Consider the following 21572-nt stretch of genomic DNA (forward strand, 5'->3'; position numbering starts at 1 on the left):
CCAGGTGGTGCTGGAAGAATCTTCCTAACTTGGAAACCCAACCGAATTTCCCCTGCTCTGAACTCTTCCCTGGGTAGAGGATGACAATCAAGGACTTCTGTGCACTGACCCGTCGAACACTTCAGCTTCACCTCACACACACTTCACCACCTGTGTCCCGGCTGCTGCACCTGCTCCCCAGCCTTTCCTGTCTTGTCAGCCCGAACGGCCCCGCCCCCGCCCCCAGCCAGTCTGCTGCTGTGCACAGGTCTCTCCTCACCCAGGCAGAGCGGGTGCTCCAGGCTACCCAGCCCCAGCCTACTGCTCCACTCCCAGTTCCCCGAACTGCTCCTGTGCCATCTTCCCCCTGGACTTGGAATTTCTTAGTATGACTTGGGCCTCAGTGTCTCAACGTGGCCACAAGGCCCAGGCCAGCACGTGCACGGAGCAGGTAAAAAGACAGGCGGCGGTGGGAGGGCCCAGCACGACGCCAGGCTGCCGAGCTCCACTTCCATCGAGAGCCTCTGCCAAGAGGACAGCTCCCACCTGCCGCCTGCCTGTCCCCTGACCTGGCTCGCAAGCCCTCAGACCTCACACTGACCAACCCTCCTTCCAGTTGACCTTCTCATACCCTTTTAAGTCCCCAAGAGGTTGGGGGGCTCCTAGAGGCCAGGGTCTGGGAGTCACGCAGACAAGGCAGTCACTCCCCCCAACTTAGTGCCCAGATCAAGTCTCTGGCTCCTCCAACTCCAGGCTTTGGGGGTCTGGCTCCTGTGCTCACTCTCCAAGCCCGCCCTCAGAAATGCACCCCCCCCTCTCCCCCCACCCACACACACACACACACACACACACACGCAGGTCAGCCTTCTCTTCTCATCCTCTTTATTCCCTCCCTCTTTGGGCCACAGGAGCAGTCACCAGACCCGAGGCTCTCCTGGGGATCACGTGAGCGGACTTGTGCTGACTTGCGCATCAGTCGCATTCTTGGGCAAGTGGCTGGGAGGCAAGACTCGGTGCTCGGGCTTTGGTTTTCCTCACCCAGTCAGCTGCCACAGTGAGACTGACTGACGTCGCGTTTCCATAAAAACAGCAGGTGCTTTTTCTGTAACAGTTTTCCTTAAAAACTCCAGTTTCTGTTCTCCAGGAGCATTGCTTCTTTGCCCTGTCTCCTCCCCCTCCAAGCCCTCACAACTCGTCGAATTTGGGGGTAGTGTCGTCAATCCAGGGAGGATGTCCTCAGTGAAGTGGAGGAAATCCGGTTTATTACGTCCTCTCACTGCAGACCCTCTGGCCATCTTGACAGCTTCCGCTCCCTCTGGCCCCTCGGCTCTGCCTCGGTTTCCCTACTGAGAAGGGGAATCTTCTGCTGTCCCTTGTGTCCTGAAACTAACACCCAAGAGAAGGCTGGGAATTCTCAGGGAGTTTCTCAGCTTCCTCCAAGGCACAGCCAGGGACAGAGAGGTCGTGAGGATGAGGACAAGCAGGGTGAGCTGGAGCAGGGGCAGGGCAGACCAAACCTCTTTACCGCAGAAGAAGGAACCACACTGCGGAGGGAGAATAAATAGAGGGGCCAGGGCAGCCGTCCAGGGCCCCCAGGGGCACACTGACTGTAGGAGCAGCGGGCCAGGGGGGAGCCCAGCACACCGGCTCCAGGCCCCTCGCCCGCCTCAGCCACTGAGGAAGAGACGCTTGTAGGCCTTGTTCATCTGCTCCAAGAAGATGAAGGTGAGGACGGTGTGGGGGCCCAGGCGGGCGTAGTACGGTGTAAAGCCCTTCCACAGGCTGAAGAAGCCCTCGTAGCGAATGACCTTCGCCAGCACATCCTAGACAGGCGGGTGGGCAGGACACGGGGGCTAGGACCTGGCCTCTGGGGCCCTGGCCCTCATACCCAGCTACCCTCACTGTTTCCCCAGGACATCCACGATCCTCCAGCCCAAACCCCCAGCCCTGTTTCCTCACCAGGCCGTTTTTGTATTCCGGCTTCCCGTCAATCATTCGCATGTTCTGGATCCTGGAGGAGAGAAGGTAGGGGCGTGAGACACACGACGGGGCCCTCCCTTCCTTCCCCAGGCCCAGGCCTGCAGACTCACCGGGTCTTGACAATGTCCACGGGCATGGAGGCAGCAGTAGTGACCAGGCCACTGATCATGCTGGCACAGAAGTGCAACAAGATGTTGTCAGAGAAGTAACCTGGGGGAGGTGGAGCAGTGGCAGTCAGTCAGAGTCTGGCTCAGGACCGGCTGGGAGCTAAGGGCCCAGGTCTAGGTCTCACCTGAGTCCAGTAAGAACTGCTTGGATTGAGAGTAAGAGGCAAGCTGGGCAGCATTGACGACAACCGCCCGAGCCATGGTAGGGATGCAGCCCTGGGTGGGGAGTGGGAGAGGATTCAGAAATGCCTGGGACCTGACCCCACCCCTCAGGTGTCCAGCCCCTTCACTCACCCTCCACAGTGTGGGGACGCCCTCCTCCCGAGCGATTCGAACCAGGGCATTAAACACATTTTTGTAGCCACGGCGTTGGTCAGCTGGGAGCCTGGTGGGAAGGCAGGGAAGAGGCCAAGCTCAGGACAGACCATCCTGTCCCACAGGAACAAGGAAAGAGAGTCCAGAACAGATGAGTGCTCTGCTTTCGATCGAAGATAAGTTAGCCCTTAATTCTAGATTCCAAGGAATGGAGCTGGAGGCGGGCTCAGACCTGGAACTCACCGGCCATCGGCAGTCATTCGAATCAGAGCCACCTCGGCTGGGGTTCCCACAAAGGCACCGGTTGCCCCTGCAGTCATGCCGATCAGGGCCTTCAGCAGAAAGCCAGGCGGCGTACCATCAGCCCCAGTCAGGCGTTCAAACAGCACAGTGTAGATGCCAAGGCGCGTGGTGGTGTAAGTGGCCTGGCGCAGGAGGCCAGCTGACAACCTGGGGAGTGAAGGGGTCACTGTATTAGGCCAAGGTCCGGGGCTGCCAACCCGCACCCTAATCCCCATCCTGTGGCCTCAATACCCGGTGTAAATGCCCCGCAGCCCTTCTGCCTTAAGGATACTGGTGAGGGCATGGAAGCTGGTCTTGTACTCCCGCGTTTTGGCTCCTTCACCGCTCAGCTGCATCCGGTTCTTCACCAGGTCCAGGGGTTGTACAAAAACTGTAGCTCCCATCCTGGGGGAAGATGGGGGTAGAGTCAAGGTGTCCCAGATCTACCAATGCCTACTGGCACCTGGCAACAAGTCACAAGGAGCAGGGCCTGCCATACGATTGACTAAATGTTCAGGAGGTCGTTGGACATGTGTATAAGTCAAGAGTAATGGGTCTAAACCATCCAATGATCCAGCATGCAATCAAAGTGCTCCATAAACTCTAAGGGGGTCAAGCAGTGACTTGGGACTTGCATGCAGTCCGACCCCTTCAGGACCGGCAGGAGACATGCAATGACCTGGAACACCATAAACCTTGCAGAGCCAAGCAATGGGTTGGGAAATTCAGGTGGCCGCCCAGCGGATCCCGTGCAATGACCCCGCATGCAGCCTAATAAGGGCCTGGCAATGGGTAAAAATATCCTGGCATCTCAAAGATCACTGAGAACGGCGCTGACCCCGTGCAGGCTCAGTACACTGCAACAGACCCCAAGATGAACTGGGCCCGGCTCCTCGCACCCGTCCCTTCCTCCTCGTTACCATCCATAGGGCCTGCGCTTACCCGGCCAGGCCCCCAAACAGGAACTTGACTGACTTAGGGGACGTACGGGGTTTCCCGTCCATCCCGCCGGCCCCAGGACTCGCCGTAGCCGCCATCGCTACTCGATGGCCCTGGACACCCGGTCCCGTGCACGCGCGGCCCCGCTCGCGCCCAAGGTGACACCACGCGCAACAGGGGCGAGGGCGCGCGCGCACAGGCCGGCAGCTCCGGGGTCCAGAACCACGGGGATTGACAGCGCAGGCGCGCAACGCAAAGGTGGCCGGGAGTAAGGCGGAGCTGAAGGAGGAGCTGAAAGATGTGCTGCGAAGGGGTGTGGCTCATTTAGGAAGTCACAGCACAGGCGCAATTTAAAATATATATTTTATTGATTTTGTACAGAGAGGAAGGGAGAGAGATAGAGAGCCAGAAACATCGATGAGAGAGAGTCATCGATCAGTTGCCTCTTGCACACCCCCCACTGGGGATATGCCCGCAACCAAGGTACATGCCCTTGACCAGAATCGAACCCGGGTCCCCTCAGTCCCCAAGCCGTTGCTCTATCCATTGAGCCAAACCGGCCTCGGCTCCAGGTGCAATTTTTACCTAGTTGGAATCGCGGGAAAATAGAGAGGGTGTTTGAAGATCTCGCGAGATCGGGTACACTACGCTCGCCAGCGTTAGGAGGTGTCTCGCGATAGATACAGCAAGTTTCAGCAGGTGGGAGGGAACTGTGAGGAGGTCTCTCGCGAGACCTTAAGGTACCGCGACAAGGTACCGCGACAGCGGCCGCGGCCAGAGGAGGAGAGGTTTGTAAACTGGCCAGCTACAGGATTCGGGCTGTAAAAGGGAAACGACTAGATCGTCTTCTGGGACTTCAGTGCTTCCTTCATCTCCACAGGCACTCCCTCCACCTCTAACTTTTCTTTTAACCAGCCTTTTAGGACCGGAAGTCCTTCATCTTGAGCGTCCAATACTGGAAGCGGCCTGACTTTCTTTACCGGAAACCTTTTTCCAGGACCTAGGAAGACGGCCCACCTGGCCGGAAGTCCCACCTCTTTGAGCTCCTCCACCCTCCCAGAAGTTTTTCTGTCACCGGTGTTTACCTCCCTCTCCTTTTCCCATTTTATCCCCATACTAGGACAAGATACATTTAGTGTCTGCCTCTTAGGTCCACTAAACGGGTTGGGTATCTCATTTCCCGAGCCGGGGTTCCTTCCCCGTATCTCCATGTAGCTGGGAAGTGGAACCTGGGGGTGGTTGGACCCCTAGGATCCTGGAGGGGCCAAGAGGGCGCAGAAGTCCGCTTCTGCCCCTGCTACCAGGACACGGCCTCAGCCTCTCCCTTCCCGCTGCCATGCACCCTGCGGCCTTCTCGCTTCCTGTAGTTGTGGCCACTGTGCTGTGGGGAGCGGCCCCCATCCGGGGTCTCATTCGAGCGGTGAGTCAAAGGGGTAGGTGGGGGAAGGGCGCTTGAGGGAGAGAGTGCAGGCTGAAGGGGAACATGCAATCTTTTGTCCGCAGACCTCGGACCACAATACGAGCATGGACTTTGCAGACCTCCCAGCTCTCTTTGGGACTGCCTTGAGCCAGGAGGGACTTCAGGTAATTTTCTTTTCCCTTTTTCTGTTTCCTTAAATCTTCCATCCTGGGTAGGGTTGAGGAGCCATACCCTTGGATGAAACTAGAGGTAGGAAAAGAGTAAAGTTAGGAAGTGGATTAGCACATCTAGCGTGGAATCCAGAATCTAGAGAAGACCAAGCCTACCCTAAGAAATCTGAACCCTATGAGGGAGACTAAAAGTGTATCAAGATAAAAGGCATGCCGGGACTGGTTTGGCTCAATGGATAGAGCGTCGGCTTGGGGACTGAAGGGTCCCGGGTTCGATTCCGGTCAAAGGCATGTACCTTGGTTGCGGGCATATCCCCAGTGGGGGGTGTGCAAGAGGCAGCTGATCGATGACTCTCTCTCATCGATGTTTCTAACTCTCTATCTCTCTCCCTTCCTCTCTGTACAAAATCAATAAAATATATTTAAAAAAAAAAAAAAAAAAAAAAAAAGATAAAAGGCAGAGAGAACTGGTGCTTACAGTAGAATCTCTGGGGTCAGCTATTGGTTTATATGATTATGGACAAGTTAAGGCTCTCTTACTTTAGCATGGGATAATAATAGCTGTTATCTCAGTGCTATTGTGAGGATTAAATAAGATAAAGGAATTTTGTTGTACTTAATACAAAGATGCCCACACAGCAATAACTGGGCCATAGATTATCAGTGTAATTGTTTGTAAGATGGGTAATTAGAAAATTAAAGAGAGGTTGAACATAAACTGTGCACCTATGGATGAGGACAATGGGGGGTGGGGAGGGGGCGGAGGGTGGGGTGGGAACCTGGTGGAGGGGGGAAGAAATGAGGAACCTTTGTAATAATACGAACAATAAAGGTTGATTTAAAAAGATAAATAAAAAAAGAAAATTAAAGAGAGTGTTAAAAAACCAAATTCTAGCCTTGACCAGTTTGGCTCAGTAGATAGAGCATCAGTTTGCGGCTGATGGGTCCTGGGTTCGATTCCGGTCAAGGGCACATCCCCAGCAGGGGGGCGGGGGGTGTGCAGGAGGCAGCTGATCGATGTTTCTAGCTCTGTCCTTCTCCCTTCCTCTATGTAAAAAAATCAATAAAATATATTTTTTTAAAAAATTCTAGCCTGGCAGGTGTGGCTCAGTGGTTGAGCCTTGACCCATGCACCAAGAGGTCACAGGTTCGATTCCAGGTCAGGGCACATGCTGGTAGTGGGCTTGATCCCTGGTGGAGGCTGTGCAGGAGGCAGCTAATCAATATTTCTCTCTAATTGATATTTGTCTCCCTCTCCTTCTCTCTAAAATCAATAAAAACACATTCTAAAATACACACAGAGCCCTGGCAGGTTTGGCTCAATGCATACATTGTCAGCCTACGGATTCAAGGGTCCCAGGTTCGATTCCGGTCAAGGGCATTTGCCTTGGTTGCAAATACCCAGTAGGGAGTGTGCAGGAGGCAGCTGATCGATGTTTCTAACTCTATCCTCCCCCTTCCTCTCTGTAAAAAAAAAAAAAAAAAAATCAATAAAATATATTTAAAACACACAGAGAATTCTACGGAGTAAATTTTAAAGACCTTCCTAGCTTTATCCAATGACTTATGAATTGGGCAATAACCTATGTAGCAAATAGAAAGTAACTCCAAAGAACTGTACATATTGAAAGACTTTCATAGGCAGAAGGGAGCAGGACAAGGGAGTTATATTAGCAAAGAGCTGGTTGTTTTCGGCAAGGTCACCTTTCTTTAGGGAATGGCAGGGAGGTCTATGAGGCAGATTACTTCATTAGTGCTGACCAGGTAATTCCAGAATGGCTTAAGATTCCATTCCTGGGAAAGGCTGAAACTATAATTAAGTTAGGTATTAATTCTCAGTTTGGTGACATGGGGCTTAGCACAAGTGACACCATTTTTTAAATTGATGTTAAAGAGGAAGGGAGAGAGACATCAATCACTGTCCTCCCGTACACACCAGAGATTGAGCCCACAACCTAGTATGTGCCCTGCCTGGGAATGGAACCTGTGACCTTTTTTGTGTATGGGATGACACTCCAATCAATTGAGCAACACAGGCCAGGGCCCTGTTGCCTATTTTTTACTTATTTTGTGTGTTGCCTCCTTTTTATAACAGAGAGGAGTATGTTCTGTATTGTACTGGAGAGGGGATTGTGAAATGGAACTTGGGAAAGTGACATGGATGAGTGGAGAGTTGATGTACAATCAGTGGGAAACTGGAATGCAGAATTCGAATTAGCTTGGAGCATGGGGTATAAGTTAGCTCATCTGGGACACAGAGAGTCTGGTAAAAAGATGTTGTTTGATATAATTTCATCTTCAGGAGGCTGAGAAGAGGTAGATTTCTGACTTAGATGGGATGCTCAAACCCCGGGAATGAGAAGGAAGTAGATAGAGAACTAGCAGTATGTGGGGGTCAGTGTGCTTGGTGGGACCTACGGAGAGCAGACGCTAGGGAAGTGAAATCCAACAGCTGTTTACTTCTCTTCTCCAGGGCTTTCTTGTGGAGGCTCACCCAGCCAATGCCTGCAGCCCCATTGCCCCACCACCCCCAGCCCCGGTCAACGGGTCAGTCTTTATTGCACTGCTTCGAAGATTCGACTGCAACTTTGACCTCAAGGTTGCTGAATACGGAGTGGGAACCCCAGGGTAAAAAAAAATGCACCAGGAATGAAGGGAGATAAGACCCATAATGGCTCCTTATCCTTTCCTGTCTCCCTAGGTCCTGAATGCTCAGAGGGCTGGGTACGGTGCTGCCGTGGTACACAACGTGAATTCCAATGAACTTCTGAACATGGTGTGGAATAGTGGTAAGGTTGGATCTGAACGGCTGGGTTTTCAGTGGAACTCAGACTTAAGAGATGGTGGATGGGCTAGAGAATGAGGGGGAAGTGAATCTTTGGATGGGATAGCACAAAAGAACCAAATGCCAGGATTACCAAAGGATTTGAGTGGAGGCTTGAGTCCTCAGTGTAATGAATGCCTCAATCCCCGCAGAGGAAATCCAGCAGCAGATCTGGATCCCGTCGGTGTTTATTGGGGAGAGGAGCTCCGAGTACCTGCGAGCCCTCTTCGTCTACGAGAAGGGGTAGGATGTGTCCCTCATTCCCATTCTGTCTTTAGCACTTTCATGCCAATCTGGAGCCCAAGTCAGGCCCTTCTGACGGCCTCTTCCCTCCATGGGCCTTATCCAGAGTCAGTCACTTCTCTCTGTCATTTTGCTTTTCCTGCCCCTGAAACGGATCTTCCTTTTCCCAGGGCTCGGGTGCTTCTGGTCCCGGACAGTAGCTTCCCGTTGGGTTATTACCTCATCCCTTTCACAGGGATTGTGGGACTGCTGGTTTTGGCCATGGGAGCAGTGATGGTGAGTAACTCAGGGAGCATGATGGGAAGAGCAGAGGCCTTTATTTTTTCTTAAAGTCAGTGTTGTTTTTTTTTTTTTTTTTTTAATATATTTTATTGATTTTTTACAGAGAGGAAGAGAGAGAGAGAGCTAGAAACATCGATGAGAGAGAAATATCGACCAGCTGCCTCTTGCACACCCCCTACCAGGGATATGCCGGCAACCAAGTTACAGGCCCTTGACCGGAATCAAACCCGGGACCCTTCAGTCCGCAGACCCGACGCTCTACCACTGAGCCAAGCTGGTTTCGGCAGAGCGGAGGCCTTTAAAACCAGACTGGATCTGGGGTTTAGAAGTGGGGATGCTTTGTACTGGATTGTCCAGTTTTGTTCCCTAAGGCTGATCTGATCGTCCACTCCCTTTCCCCAGATAATTCGTTGTATCCAGCACCGGAAACGGCTCCAGCGGAACCGTCTGACAAAAGAGCAACTTAAACAGATTCCGACACATGATTATCAGAAGGGTGAGAGGGACAGGGGAGCGGAAGGCCTTCTCCATAGTGTATGGTTCTGAAGGAGTTTGAGCCCAGGAGGTAAGGGGCAAAGAAAGATGGCAGGGAGATGCCAGCCTCAGAAGCCACCTTTCCTCCTCTTACCCACACGTACAATGAAGACAGGACAGGAACAGAGCAGATGAGAAGTAAAGATGACTAATGGGGTATTGGGGGGAAAGATGAAGACCGACCTTGATTCTAAGAGAACAAAAATGGAAGGAATGGGGAGGATTTACTCCGAGGACAGGTGAGGAGGGGCTAGGTCTTTAGGCCCAGGAGTCTCCATTGCCCAAATAAGGCAATAGAAGCCCTGCCCTCACTTCCACTCCTCCCACTCCGGTATCTCTACCCCCACCCCTCCCCGATAAAACCCACTTCCCTTCTTACCTCTGCTTTTCTTTGTGCCTCTAAACCTCAGTTCCCCATGTTCTACCTTGGCCTTATCATGCAAGTCCCAGTCTTAGCTCTTCCACCGGCTCTATAGAACCAGGGAAAATAACTTGCAAGGTTTAGCTACCCACAGGCCTTCCAGTGAGTTATGGGCCATGGTCCAAAGTGGCTCAGTAAAAGGACTTGTTTTTTCCACCCCCAGGAGACCAGTATGATGTCTGTGCCATCTGCCTGGATGAGTATGTGGAAGGTGACAAGCTGAGGGTACTCCCCTGTGCACACGGTGAGCCCTCAGTTCCAGTGCCCATGTCCTGCTCCACCAGCAGGCACCAGTTGTTTCACCTCATTCCTCTCGCAGCTTATCACAGCCGCTGTGTGGACCCCTGGCTCACTCAGACCCGGAAGACCTGCCCCATTTGTAAGCAGCCTGTTCATCGAGGTCCTGGGGATGAGGAGCAGGAGGAAGAAACTCAGGGGCAAGATGGTGATGATGAAGGGGAACCAAGGGACCATCCTGCCTCAGAGCGGACCCCACTTCTGGGCTCTAGCCCTACAACACCCACCTCTTTTGGCTCCCTAGCCCCAGCCCCACACGTTTTCCCCGAGTCTTCAACAAACCCCCCACCCTCTCCCCCCTCAGCTGCCGTCCTAGTCTGACCCTGTCACCTCCCCCCTGGTGACCTATTTTGCACAGCCTTTCTCCTCTGGCCTATGTTGAAGAATAGGGAATATTTCTACCCTGGGTTTCTCCCTTGCCTAACCCCATCCTTTTGAGGGGTCGGTACAAAGGGACTGGGACTTCAGTTACTGGGTTAATAAAATTGTTTTTGTTGACTGAGGAAGGGGAAAATCATTCTCACCTCTTACCCACTCGGGAAATTGCCCCCTTCTTTGGTATAAAGGGGCAAGGGAGTTCTGGAAGAGACCAACCTAATCATGGGGATAGCCCTAGCATTTTGCTGTGAGTCAGAGGGGGAGCCCCACCCACAGGATGACTCAACTGGCCCTGCCTTGCCCGCAGGCTGGGGCCCATTCTCTGGTCTGGATGGCTCTATTCCATTACCCACTAATTCAGCTAGCACACTGCAGATAGGTCCTAGAAACAGGCGGCCAGATAGGCCTGAGGCAGGTGCTCAGTCCTAGATTTATAGTGCTTCAACCCTTCCTGCTCCTACCCCAAACAAGGATAAAAAAGAGGCAAGTCCCGGTGACTGCCCTCCACCCAGGCTAGAACCACACAGCACCTCGTTAGAATCTTTTATTCAGAAAAAAAAAAAAAAAAAAAACCCACAAAAAAACAAAAACAAAAATTGTTTTCCAATCACACACGGGAGGGGTATGGGTAGGGGGAGGTGTCTTCCATCCAGCCCTGGCCCCCAGCCCATGTGGTTTTGGCAGCAATAAGGGGTATAGGGTAATGGCCCAAAAAATAAAAATGGTATATGTGTGTGTATGGGAAGGAGAGGAGTGCCAAAGCATTGGGAAGTGGTAGGGGGAAGGGAAAGACGAGGTCAGTACTGGGAACGCCGCAGGTGGTTGGCCATTTCAAAACATTTCTTGTTGATCAAACCACCGTGGATACCTTCTTTGCCCATCAGCAGGACTAGCGCTGGAGAAAAAAGAGAGGAGGCTAGGACCCAGGTGTCACAATGCTACCCTCTGCCAGCTGTTGAGCAGCTGTCCAGCCCTGGGGGCTGTAACCCAACCTCATCTCTCCAACCCCCCCCTCCCCCCCCCCAGACAGGCTAGGCTGTCAGTCATCCTGAAACAATAGGGCTTTTCAAAAATAAGGGGGTTTTGTCAAGCTAAAAGACTGGAAGCACAACACAAATTTAGGGGGTCAAAGGCTTATAGACCTGACTCCTGTTCAGGCTAGAAATCGATATGGATGAGCCTGCCAACCTCAAATTTTAACCAAAGAGTTCAAAAGACAACCCAAGTGCTGACTACAGGTAACGGTCTGCCTCCTCCCAAAAAGGAGTTTCTCACCTGAAAAGGCTCAAGGCAGGAACGGAAGAGGTAATATAGTTCAATTTCTTTATATTGTGAGATAGGAACTAAGAACCGGAGGGACTCTCCGATATGCTAATACCCAGCAGGGTGGGAGAAGGCTGGTCTGATCCCTCCATGCCCGGAACCACACAGTAAAAGAACCCAAAGGACTCGCAGAAGGGTGTGCATTAGGAATATTGGAGCTACAGAAAGATAAGACTCAGAAACTCACTCTTGGCAGTCATGGTGACAGTGATGTTGAAGGTGGGGGCTCCCCCAGTGCTCTTGGTACGAAGATCCATGGTAAATTCCCCATCCTCTAGCAGTTTGTCCCGGATCACAGAACATTTCTGGCCCCCGAGTGTCAGCCCATTCACGAAAAAACTTGACCGGTCTTTGCCAACCAGGACACCAACTTCTGCTGGCTGGAAGGGGAACCAAGCACTCATCAAGTTAGTACACCATGGTTGCCTCCTCTCCAAGGGCATACCCGCTTCTCACTTCTCAGGAGCTAGAATCCTCTGGGGAGGAAGGTGTGCATGTTAGGTGCTTTGTACTCATCTATGAAACCTGAGAAACTCTTAGGACTTTTGGAAGTTAGTCCACAAAAAGACCAGGATCCTCAAACCCAGAGAATGGTCATACGAAAGATGGCATATTCCTCTAGAGACTTGGAAAGCAAACCCAGGAAATAAAGGGCCAAAAGCCAGTGAGGAAAGTGGAATGGAATGGAATGGGGAGCCTTTGGATGCTCAGAACTCTCCTTCAGGAAAAGCAGAAGCTAATAGGGGAAGAGAGGGGGCGGGCAAAACAGGAGAAGCAACTTTGTCCTTATTTGGTCAAAGGTTCTGAGGGAGTTGTTAGGGGCCCGGACGCCTGGGTCTTCAAGTAACCTAGAGTTTAGGTCCAGGTACCTATGTCCCGAGATGAGGAAGCGGATCCCTGGGGGCTTTCCGGAAAACTGGAAAACTTTTGAAAGGGGACCTGGGCTAGACCCAGCACGCCAGCTCTCTGGTATAGATACCCCAAGGAACCTTTTCACCCCTCCCCCTTACACCCCAAATCCCCACATCCGGTCCCCTCCCGCCCGGAAATCCCCTTCCCCCCCATTCGAACTTCCGCTCCCCCTCCCCACTTCCGGGCAGTGTGGACCTGGGAGGTAGTGATGGGGACAGCAGTGGTCATTCCTTATTCCTTTACTTACACTGTCCCAGAACTTCTCACAAAGTTCCCCTGCCCCAGGCCCCGCAGGATGGCGGGAAGGGAGGGCGAGGGGGCTTCCGGAAGCGGCCTCACAGGAATGCTGAAGTCCACCGGGCGGACTTGGGAAGGGGAGCTGGGGACGTGAGGCGGCCCAGCCTTTTCCAACCCAGTTGGGAGGGGCAGGGAGCCCACAGAGGACCGGCATGGAGCCTCGGCCACGCTCCCTCCCGCACAAGGGGGAACAATGGTAGAGGGGGCATGAGCTGGCGGCCGGATGTGGAGCTCGGGGGGTCCAAGGACCCCCCCAGGCCCTGCTCAATCACCATCCCCGGTTGGAACTGCAGCGCGTGCCCGCCCCGCCCTGAGCGAGGCGGAAGTGGGCCGCCGCACCGGGCGGCGCAGTCCTCCCCGCCCTGTGCCCCGGATGTAACGCCCCGTCGCGGAAAGCGGGGCGGCGGGCTGGATGGGAGACGCCGGCTGGGGCGTAGCGCTTAGGGGGCCACCGGGGGGCCCTCACGTGCAGCCGCCATTGGCGCCGCTCCCAGGGCCGGGACCGGGTCACGGCCTCTCGCAGCCCTCCCGGGACCGCACCCGCCGCCACACAAGCCCCTCCCTCAGGGTCCCAGCTCGGCCAGTACCCGGACCGCGGAGGCCTCGCAGTACCGTGATGTTGGCGAAGGTTTTCCCGGGGACGGCGGCCCAGACGGAGGGCGAGTCCTTATAGCCCACGATGGCCGCGTCCTGACAGGTCCCGTCCGCCATGAGGTTGTCGATGTAGGCGTTCCACCCGGCCATGGCGCTGCTGCTGGGGCTGCTCTCGGCGCTGCTGCTGGGGCCGCGGGCTGGGCTCGGGCTGGCGGGCGGGGGGAGGCGGAGAGCTCGGGGCACGCGCTGCCGTCCGGACCGCGGCTCTGCTAGCTGTGCGGCAGCCCTCGCACCGCCACTTCCTGCTCCTCCCCCCACTTCTAGATTTTTATTTGCAAAGGGCGGTAGGGGCGGGGCCTGCTCCCCATTCCCTCCCCACCTCCCCCCTTGCCTGCCCAGATACCTAACTTTGTGCAAATGCAATTAAAAAAAAAAAAAAAAAACCCTCCCCCTACTGCAAAATTTGCAGAGTTCAATGGAAAGCAATATAAAGGGATGAGAAGAGAGGGGAGCGGGAAGAGGTTAGGGCTAAGGCTCCCTCCGATTTGCGCTGAACATAAACCACACTCGGGTATAAGGGGAGGGAGGGAGTCGGAGGAAGGAAAGTAAAAGGAGGAATTAGCAAACTGCCAATTTAGCACATTAGAGCGGGTTCGGGGAAGCCAGGGTTAAACGGAACGACTCCCCTTCCCCCACCCCCGCCGGAGGGCAGGAGCGGCGGGCGGCGGCGCGTGCGCCCGCGCCTGCGCCGGGCCCCGGGGAAGCGCGTGGGGCGGTTGGGGCCGTGGGGTTCGCGGGCGCGCGGCGCGGGGCGCCCGGCGCCCGGACCGATGCGGAGCCCCGCGGCCGGGGCCGTGTCTCCCTCCGGGCGGAAGAGGCGGGGGCGGGAGCCGGGACGTGCGCGTTGCCGCTTCTTCACTTTTTTATTTAATAATAATAAAAAGAGAGCAAAGGGGAATTTGACAAAATACCCTGGCCAGTTCCAGAACTGAAGGTGCCCACTGGAGACCCTTCCCGTCCTGTTTCTGTCTGGCCGGGCGGCACGATTCCGGCTCAATGGAGCCCACCCCACCGAGGGGATTATCCCTGGCCGCTCCGGCGCCTGTGTCCCAGGCCCCACTCTCCCGTCCCCGCCCCGCCCGGCCCCCGGCCAGCGGTTCGGGTCACCGGCCGGGCTCCCGGGCGCAGAGGTCACCGGGCGCGGGCGCCTGCGGGGCTAGACACAGGGCGGGGAAGGGGAGCTATTTTTTAAGGCGGAAGCATACTAACAAGTTTCACGGTTTGCAACTTTTTCAACAAGGGGAAGGTCCCTTCTCCTCCGGGCCCGTTGGGTTTCTTTCTTCTTTTTCAGTAAAACGTATGCCAACAACTTGAGTTCGAACAGATCGCCCGCCGCCAACTGGGAGGGGGTGGGGCCGCACCCGGCCGCCGGCTCAGGGCGACCGGCCGCGCTCGCAGCCGCGGGGCCGCCGAGGAGTCGGCGGCTTCCGGTGCCCCGAGGGCGGGGAGCCTCCGGGGCGGGAAAGGGCTTCTTCTCTCTCGTGTCCCCCCTCCCGAACCCCCACCCCCCAGGCTGGGCGCGGCTCCTTCGCGGCCGCTCCGCTCTCCCCGGGCCCCCGACGCCCCCCGAGCTCGGTTCCTAGACAGCCGCCGGGGCTGAGTCACCGGCCCGCCGAGGCGGGGCCGCACGCGGGCACGTGGCGACGCTCCCCGCCCGCCATCTCCTGACCTCTGGCCGCCGCACCCCCACCCCGGGGTGGAAAAATCCCGGCGGGAGCGGCCGCCGATAAGGGGGGAGGGGCGCGGCCGGGGCAGGGATTCCGGGCTGGGGGAGGGGGGCGGGCGGTGCGGGGAGGGGAGCGGGGACAGGCCCGCGGGGGTGAGTCACCGGCGCGGCGGGAGGGGCCCCGAGGCGGCGCGGGGGGCCGAGGAGCTCCGTGGCCCGAGCCTCCGTCTCCGGGCCGACCCGCACTCCCCCTCCCCTCTCCGCGCGGACCAGGCGGGGAATGCCCATGCCGGGACCCGCTTCCCCGCAAGGCCGCTAGAGGACCCCCGGAGTGGCCCCGGGCGCCCGGACACTCTGGCCACCCCTCCCGTCCATTCATTGTCACTCCTGACTCCACACGGACGGCCGGGGCCGCGTCCCGGGACCCGCAGGCGATGGGGAGAAGGGCTCCTGACTGACTGTCCCTTCGCCGGGCGCTAAGCGCCGGCCCAGCGCCCCCAGTGGGCAGCGCGCTTTCCCCGGGGCCAGTCCAAAGTCGGCTCCCCTCCCGCTCCCGCACCGCCCTTGCTCGCGGGGAGAGGCCGCGATGAGGGCCCTAAGAGGTGAGACCCTCTCGCCTTCTGAAGGGGGGTTTCCGTTTTAGGCTTCAGAGCTCGCCCAGAAGCCGGGTGCCTTCCCCCACCGAGGGCAGGGGCGGCCCCCCGCCTGCCATGTGAGCTCGGCATGTGTGGGTGTCAATCCAGCAGCCCCTCTTCCGGGCCCCCTCCCCAGCCCCGCGGGGCTCAGGTTACCCCTGGCCTTTCCTAAATGGCACTAGTGCCTCTTTAACCTTTGCAAAAGGGGAATATAATCCTGGGGAGGGGAAGACCCCTCCGCCCCCCTTCTGAAGCTCCTTCCCAGGGGCAGGATTAGAGGCAGGGGCATTTTACAGGGGGATGGAGAGAAAGGAGGGGTAGTTACTGGCCTTTGGGAAGGGGTCTTTAGACTGCAGTGGGCACTTGGCTGCCAGCCGGGTGTGGAGAGGGAGGATAGAGAGGGAGAGAGGCGGGGCTGGCTGGGGGACAGGGTGGCTGGGGATAAATGCCCAGCCTGAGAGGGGGTGAGCTGACACTGTCCCAGCTGCCACCAGGAGCTCACTCACCCCAGGCCCCAGCCACGACATTCAGGTCTGGTGAATCTTTCAGCCACAGGGGGTGGAAGTGGTAAAGGGTGAGGGAGGTGCTGGCTGGAAGGAAATGTCAGCTTTTTTCCCCCTCCTGGGACTGGGGGTGCTTACAAAAGACGAGGAGCTGGAGCAAGCAGGATGGGTACCCATGGGTAGGGAAATGAGGCTGTGAAGAGAGGCGGGCAGAGATACAGAGAAGGGTAGTTAGAGCTACAGCCAGGCGGAGAATGTGGGCCCCCCTGAGGATCTGAAGACTGCAGAGCAGGAAAAGCACACACAGAATAATGACAGATGTGATGGCTAGGAAGCCATGGAGAACACGTTGCTTGACTGCGGTAAAGGGGTTCAGGGAGTGGTGGAGTCAGAATCGCTGGCGTTGTAAAGGAGGGGCCCCTGGATTCTTAGGACGGGTGGAGGGTGGAATAGGAGCTGTTCTGAGTGGGGGAAGGGGCTGAGCCTGCCTCTTTGGTCTGTGACCTTTTTGTGGGATATTTTTAGCTCCAGCACCTGCCTTCTTGGGGTGGGGAAGACTCTTAAAGGGCACAGGATTTGGGGTTCCGAAAGGGATCAACTGTCCACACTCACTCAACCTCCTGTCCTGAAGCCATGGCCATGCAGAAAATCCTTGCCCGGGAAATCCTGGACTCCAGGGGCAACCCCACTGTGGAGGTGGACCTGTACACAGCCAAAGGTAACACGGGCCATCGAATCGGTTTGCCTGGGAAGACCCTGACCCCATCTGGTCTTTATCCCCCCAGCTGTCCACACCCTCACTTCGTCTGAGAGCCCCTTCCCAGGCCTTCCTCTTCCAACCTGGCTCCCCGCTGGGAGAAGCCCTAGTCGGGCCGAAGCCGGTTTGGTTCAGTGGTAGAGCATCGGTCTGCGGTTCGATTCCGGTCAAGGGCATGTACATTGGTTGCAGGCACATCCTCGGTAGGGGTTGTGCAGGAGGCAGCTGGTCGATGTTTCTCTCTCATCGATGTTTCTAACTCTCTATCCCTCTCCCTTCCTCTCTAAAAAATCAATAAAATATATTAAAAAAAAAAAAAAAAAAGCCCTAGTCGGTCTGCTGCTGCTGCATGCCTCCACCCTGGGCTCAGAGAAAACACCTTGGCCCTTTGGGGTGGGTGGGACTCTCTGTGATCTGGCAATTCCTCTCACCCCAGGCCGATTCCGAGCAGCTGTGCCCAGCGGAGCTTCCACGGGCATCTATGAAGCTCTGGAGCTAAGAGATGGAGACAAATCTCGCTACCTGGGCAAAGGTGAGGAAAGACCAGCACTGAAAGCGCCTGTGAGGGGGGGTTTCAGGATGTGGAACCCTGCCCCCCAATATCTGTTTGGAGTAAAGGACTGGAACCCAAAGTTCTTGAGGAGCTGAGGTCCACGGGAAGAGATGTGATTGAATCAGAGATCTCACCCCCTCCCCTGGCCTCTAGGCGTCTTGAAGGCTGTGGAGCACATCAACAAGACCCTGGGTCCTGCTCTGCTGGAAAAGGCAAGTGGGGAGAGCTTATTCCTCCTGCCCCCCGGCCGCCCCCTGCCTGGGAGAGGCCTCTGGTCCCTCTCTCCAGATACCTGCACTTCTTCTGCACGTGCCCTGGCTCTTTAGAAATCTGACTTCTGCTCTCCCCTCCTCAAACCTGCTCTTCCAGAAACTAAGCGTCGTGGATCAAGAAAAAATCGACAAATTTATGATTGAGCTGGATGGGACTGAGAATAAATGTGAGTGAAGGGCTAAGGATGGAGAAGGGAAGGGATGTAGGTTAGAGGGGGGAGACCCTGGGGCTAATGTCTGGTTAGGGTTATTGCTGTGTCCCACATTTGGGGGCACATCGTAGCGGGGTGGACTTTCATTCATTCCTCAGGCATTTCCTGCTGGCCGTGGCCACAGGTGTGAAGCTGACACACTCCCCTTGGAGGAGATGACCCCGAACACTGGGGGAGAAGCTCTCACCCTTTCTGTGCGCTTGCTTCCTGCAGCCAAGTTTGGAGCCAATGCCATCCTGGGAGTGTCCCTGGCGGTGTGCAAGGCTGGCGCAGCTGAGAAGGGGGTCCCGCTCTACCGGCACATCGCAGATCTTGCTGGGAACCCGGACCTGGTCCTCCCAGTGCCTGTGAGTACAGAGCTCCCCGGATCCCAGATGACAGAGGCCTCCTCCAGCAAAAGTGTCTAAGCAGCCCCTGGGAAGTGCACCTTCCAGACCCAGCTCCAAAGGAAGTTTCCTGAAATGGAACCTCTCCTGCTCAGTCCAGTCCCCCTTTCTCTCCCACAGTCCAACCTTCCCTTACGCCTCTGCGTCTTCGCCTTCACGTAACCCAGTTCCTTCACATTCCAGTCGGGGCTCAATAACTGCAGCTTCTTATTTTGCTTTCTACCCCAACCCCCAAAACAGATAGAGAGCTTCTTAATGGCAAGGATCTTGGCATTTCTTTGTATCTTCTTTAATCTTTGTAAGCTCAGATTTCCTTTTTATGGGAACCCTTTGAATTTAATGTCAATAAAAATGTTACAGACAAAGCCTGAACTATGAACAACTTCATACCATAAAAGCTATTTTTTAAAAAAGAGGTAAAATAAAAAGCTGAAATTTTTTATTGTTATTACTAGGCAGATGGTATTAGAACATGAGCTGTGGAGATAAGCTGCTGGGTTCGAATCCGGGCTTTGCCTGTGTTAGCTGTGTGATCTTAGGCAAGTTATTTAACTTCTCTATGCCTCCGTTTTCTCATTGCAGAGTGGGGGATAATAATAGTACCTAGTTCATAGGGTTGTTTAGAGAATGAAATGAGCTAATAGAGTATATGTGAGGGGCCACTAGAGCAGTGTCTGGCCTGTGCTAAGTGCTATATCAGTTGCTGTTGTGTATAGGCACATGCTTTACATTCCATTTCTCTAATTTTCAGCATAAGATCCTGCAGGGAAGCAGGTGGTATTCCCATGAGAGAAATGAGGAAAGAGGCTCTGAGGAGTAAAATTACTCACGCTAGGTCACTCAGCTAGTAAGGAGGGAAGCCAAGATTCCACCTCGACCCCTCCTCCCTAGCTCTTCTTGATCCTTCATACCCTGGCCCAGGTCTGAACACCCCCTCCTCCTCTCAGGCCTTCAATGTGATCAATGGGGGCTCCCATGCTGGAAACAAGCTGGCCATGCAGGAGTTTATGATTCTGCCCGTGGGAGCCAGCTCCTTCAAGGAAGCCATGCGCATTGGTGCCGAGGTCTACCACCACCTCAAGGGGGTCATCAAGGCCAAGTATGGGAAGGACGCCACCAATGTGGGTGATGAGGGCGGCTTTGCACCCAACATCCTGGAGAACAATGAGGGTCAGTGTGAGCACTCTGAAGGGCAGAACCCCTGGGTCTTCACAGAGGAGGGACCTGTGGAGACAGGGTGCCCTGCAGCCTCAGGTCTTCTCTTGTCCTTCTCCCAGCCCTGGAGCTGCTAAAGACTGCCATCCAGGCCGCTGGCTACCCAGACAAGGTGGTGATTGGTATGGATGTGGCAGCATCTGAGTTCTATCGCAATGGGAAGTACGATCTTGACTTCAAGTCACCTGATGACCCCGCCCGGCACATCACTGGAGAGAAGCTGGGGGAGCTGTACAAGAGCTTCATCAAGAACTATCCTGGTGAGCCCCCCCAGGTGTTCCAGTGCACCTGCCTGCGTACCTGGCACTGCCCAACACACTGACTTCAGAGCCTCCATTGCCACCAACTCAGCCCTTCAATCCTTAGCACCATTGCAATCTCCACACGAATTCTTCTGACCTGTCACCCCCTTCAGGAAGCCCTCAGACCTTTAACCTGACTCTGCCCATCTCCCGCCAGTGGTCTCCATTGAAGACCCGTTTGACCAGGATGACTGGGCCACTTGGACCGCGTTCCTCTCGGGGGTGGACATACAGATTGTAGGAGATGACCTCACAGTCACCAATCCCAAGAGGATCGCCCAGGCTGTGGAGAAGAAGGCTTGCAACTGCTTGCTGCTGAAGGTCAACCAGATTGGCTCGGTGACCGAATCCATCCAGGCGTGAGTGCCTCCCTGCCCTGGGGTGCGCCATGGCCTCCGTCCACCCCAGTTCTGCCACCCGCTGCAGTCCTGCCCTCAAACTACAACTCTACCTTTCCCCTAGCTCCTGACACACCCCACTGTCTTGACTGACTTCAAGGCTTTGACCAGCTTTAAAAAATACATATTTTTTAATTGATTTCAGAGAGGAAGGGAGAGGAAGAGATAGAAATATAAGTAATGAGAGAGAATCATTGATCGGCTGCCCCCTGCACGCCTCCATTGGGGACCAAGCCCAAAACTCAGGCATGTGCCCCTTCTGGGATCGAACCATATCCTCCTGATTCACAGGTCAACACTCAGCCACGGAGCCACACCAGCCCAGGCTTTGACTGAGTCTTGGCCTGGCCCCAAGAGCTTTGCCATTGTGACCTGCTGTCCCCACCTCCACCCAACACCGTTCTTTTCTGCAAGATTCTGCCCTTCTTCCTTCCAGCATCTCAGGAACCCAGTTCAAGATCAGGAATCTTCCCTTCTCTCCTAGTTTCCAAACAACTTTAGTCTTTACCCTCCCTGCAAAGTGCCCACTACCCAAAACAGAAAAGCCCCGTCCAGCCCTGGCTTTCCCACTGAGGAGGTCCCGTTAGGCTGGGCCTTATGGAGTATCCTCTCCACCAGCTGCAAACTGGCGCAGTCTAATGGCTGGGGAGTGATGGTGAGCCACCGCTCTGGGGAGACTGAAGACACGTTCATTGCCGACCTCGTGGTGGGGCTCTGCACAGGACAGGTACTCATGGCTCCCCTCTGTCATGTCAGAATACATTTTGGGGGGAATCCCTGGCCTCTTGCCCCTGAGTTGAATGGCACCACAGGCTACTTCCTCAGGGCCAGGCCCAGTCCCTGCTCTCTAGCCTCCTGCAACCCTTGGAATCCCTCTTCCCTCCTCAGATCAAGACCGGTGCCCCCTGCCGCTCAGAGCGTCTGGCCAAATACAACCAGCTCATGAGGTACAGAGGGTGCGGTGGGCTGAGTGCGGGGAGCTCAGGGCTGTTGGGTTGGAAGGATGCAGCTCTGACTTGGTCTACCTTGTAGGATTGAGGAGGCACTCGGGGACAAGGCTGTCTTTGCTGGACGCAAATTCCGCAACCCAAAGGCCAAGTGAGAAGCTGGGGCCCCGGACCCTAGATGGAGGCCTTCAAGCCCTTCTCCCTGAAATAAACACTGGTGCCAGCAACACGGCCGCGTGCTCCTTTGTGGGAGGGATGCTTGTCTCTGGAAAAGACAGGAGACGGGCAGGAAAGGGAGAACACATATAC

General features: G+C 55.5%; 4 protein-coding genes across 9 annotated transcripts; 2 read left to right on the top strand and 2 right to left on the bottom strand.

Moving 5' to 3' along the window:
• Nucleotides 1-844: 844 nt before the first annotated feature.
• On the bottom strand, nt 845-3911 carry SLC25A11 (solute carrier family 25 member 11). Its single transcript, XM_036452444.2, has 8 exons — nt 3666-3911; nt 2976-3128; nt 2685-2891; nt 2421-2511; nt 2252-2342; nt 2070-2169; nt 1939-1990; nt 845-1802 (listed from the first exon to the last, which is right to left on the bottom strand). Exons 1-8 carry the CDS (start codon nt 3758-3760, stop codon nt 1647-1649), a joined length of 945 nt encoding a protein of 314 aa, XP_036308337.1. The 5' UTR covers nt 3761-3911; the 3' UTR covers nt 845-1646.
• Nucleotides 3912-4299: 388 nt separating this feature from the next.
• On the top strand, nt 4300-10353 carry RNF167 (ring finger protein 167). Of its 2 annotated transcripts, XM_036452442.1 has the most exons (10): nt 4300-4450; nt 4586-5082; nt 5166-5246; nt 7726-7851; nt 7954-8041; nt 8229-8319; nt 8490-8595; nt 9004-9097; nt 9720-9800; nt 9876-10353. In XM_036452442.1, the coding sequence occupies exons 2-10, from the start codon at nt 4999-5001 to the stop codon at nt 10172-10174; spliced, it is 1050 nt and encodes a 349-aa protein (XP_036308335.1). In that variant the 5' UTR covers nt 4300-4450; nt 4586-4998; the 3' UTR covers nt 10175-10353. The 2 variants fall into 2 exon arrangements, with proteins under 2 accessions (XP_036308335.1, XP_045442587.1); XM_045586631.1 differs by lacking the exon at nt 4300-4450 and having other exon boundaries at nt 4457-5082.
• Nucleotides 10354-10764: 411 nt separating this feature from the next.
• PFN1 (profilin 1) lies at nt 10765-13672 on the bottom strand. The gene is made up of 3 exons (XM_036452453.2): nt 13376-13672; nt 11742-11934; nt 10765-11126 (listed from the first exon to the last, which is right to left on the bottom strand). Exons 1-3 carry the CDS (start codon nt 13505-13507, stop codon nt 11029-11031), a joined length of 423 nt encoding a protein of 140 aa, XP_036308346.1. The 5' UTR covers nt 13508-13672; the 3' UTR covers nt 10765-11028.
• A 945-nt stretch (nt 13673-14617) lies between these two features.
• Nucleotides 14618-21486, top strand: ENO3 (enolase 3). Of its 5 annotated transcripts, none has more exons than XM_045586630.1 (12): nt 14618-14636; nt 16853-16939; nt 17415-17510; nt 17685-17743; nt 17901-17970; nt 18229-18362; nt 19349-19571; nt 19679-19876; nt 20076-20277; nt 20935-21043; nt 21205-21263; nt 21349-21486. In XM_045586630.1, the coding sequence occupies exons 2-12, from the start codon at nt 16855-16857 to the stop codon at nt 21416-21418; spliced, it is 1305 nt and encodes a 434-aa protein (XP_045442586.1). In that variant the 5' UTR covers nt 14618-14636; nt 16853-16854; the 3' UTR covers nt 21419-21486. The 5 variants fall into 5 exon arrangements, with proteins under 5 accessions (XP_045442586.1, XP_045442585.1, XP_036308329.1 ...); XM_045586629.1 differs by lacking the exon at nt 14618-14636 and adding an exon at nt 14697-14714; XM_036452436.2 differs by lacking the exon at nt 14618-14636 and adding an exon at nt 15520-15685.
• The last annotated feature ends 86 nt before the right edge of the window (nt 21487-21572 follow it).

This window comes from Pipistrellus kuhlii, unplaced genomic scaffold (assembly GCF_014108245.1).
Source record: "Pipistrellus kuhlii isolate mPipKuh1 unplaced genomic scaffold, mPipKuh1.p scaffold_m20_p_23, whole genome shotgun sequence".
In the NCBI taxonomy this organism is placed as follows: Eukaryota; Metazoa; Chordata; class Mammalia; order Chiroptera; family Vespertilionidae; genus Pipistrellus; species Pipistrellus kuhlii.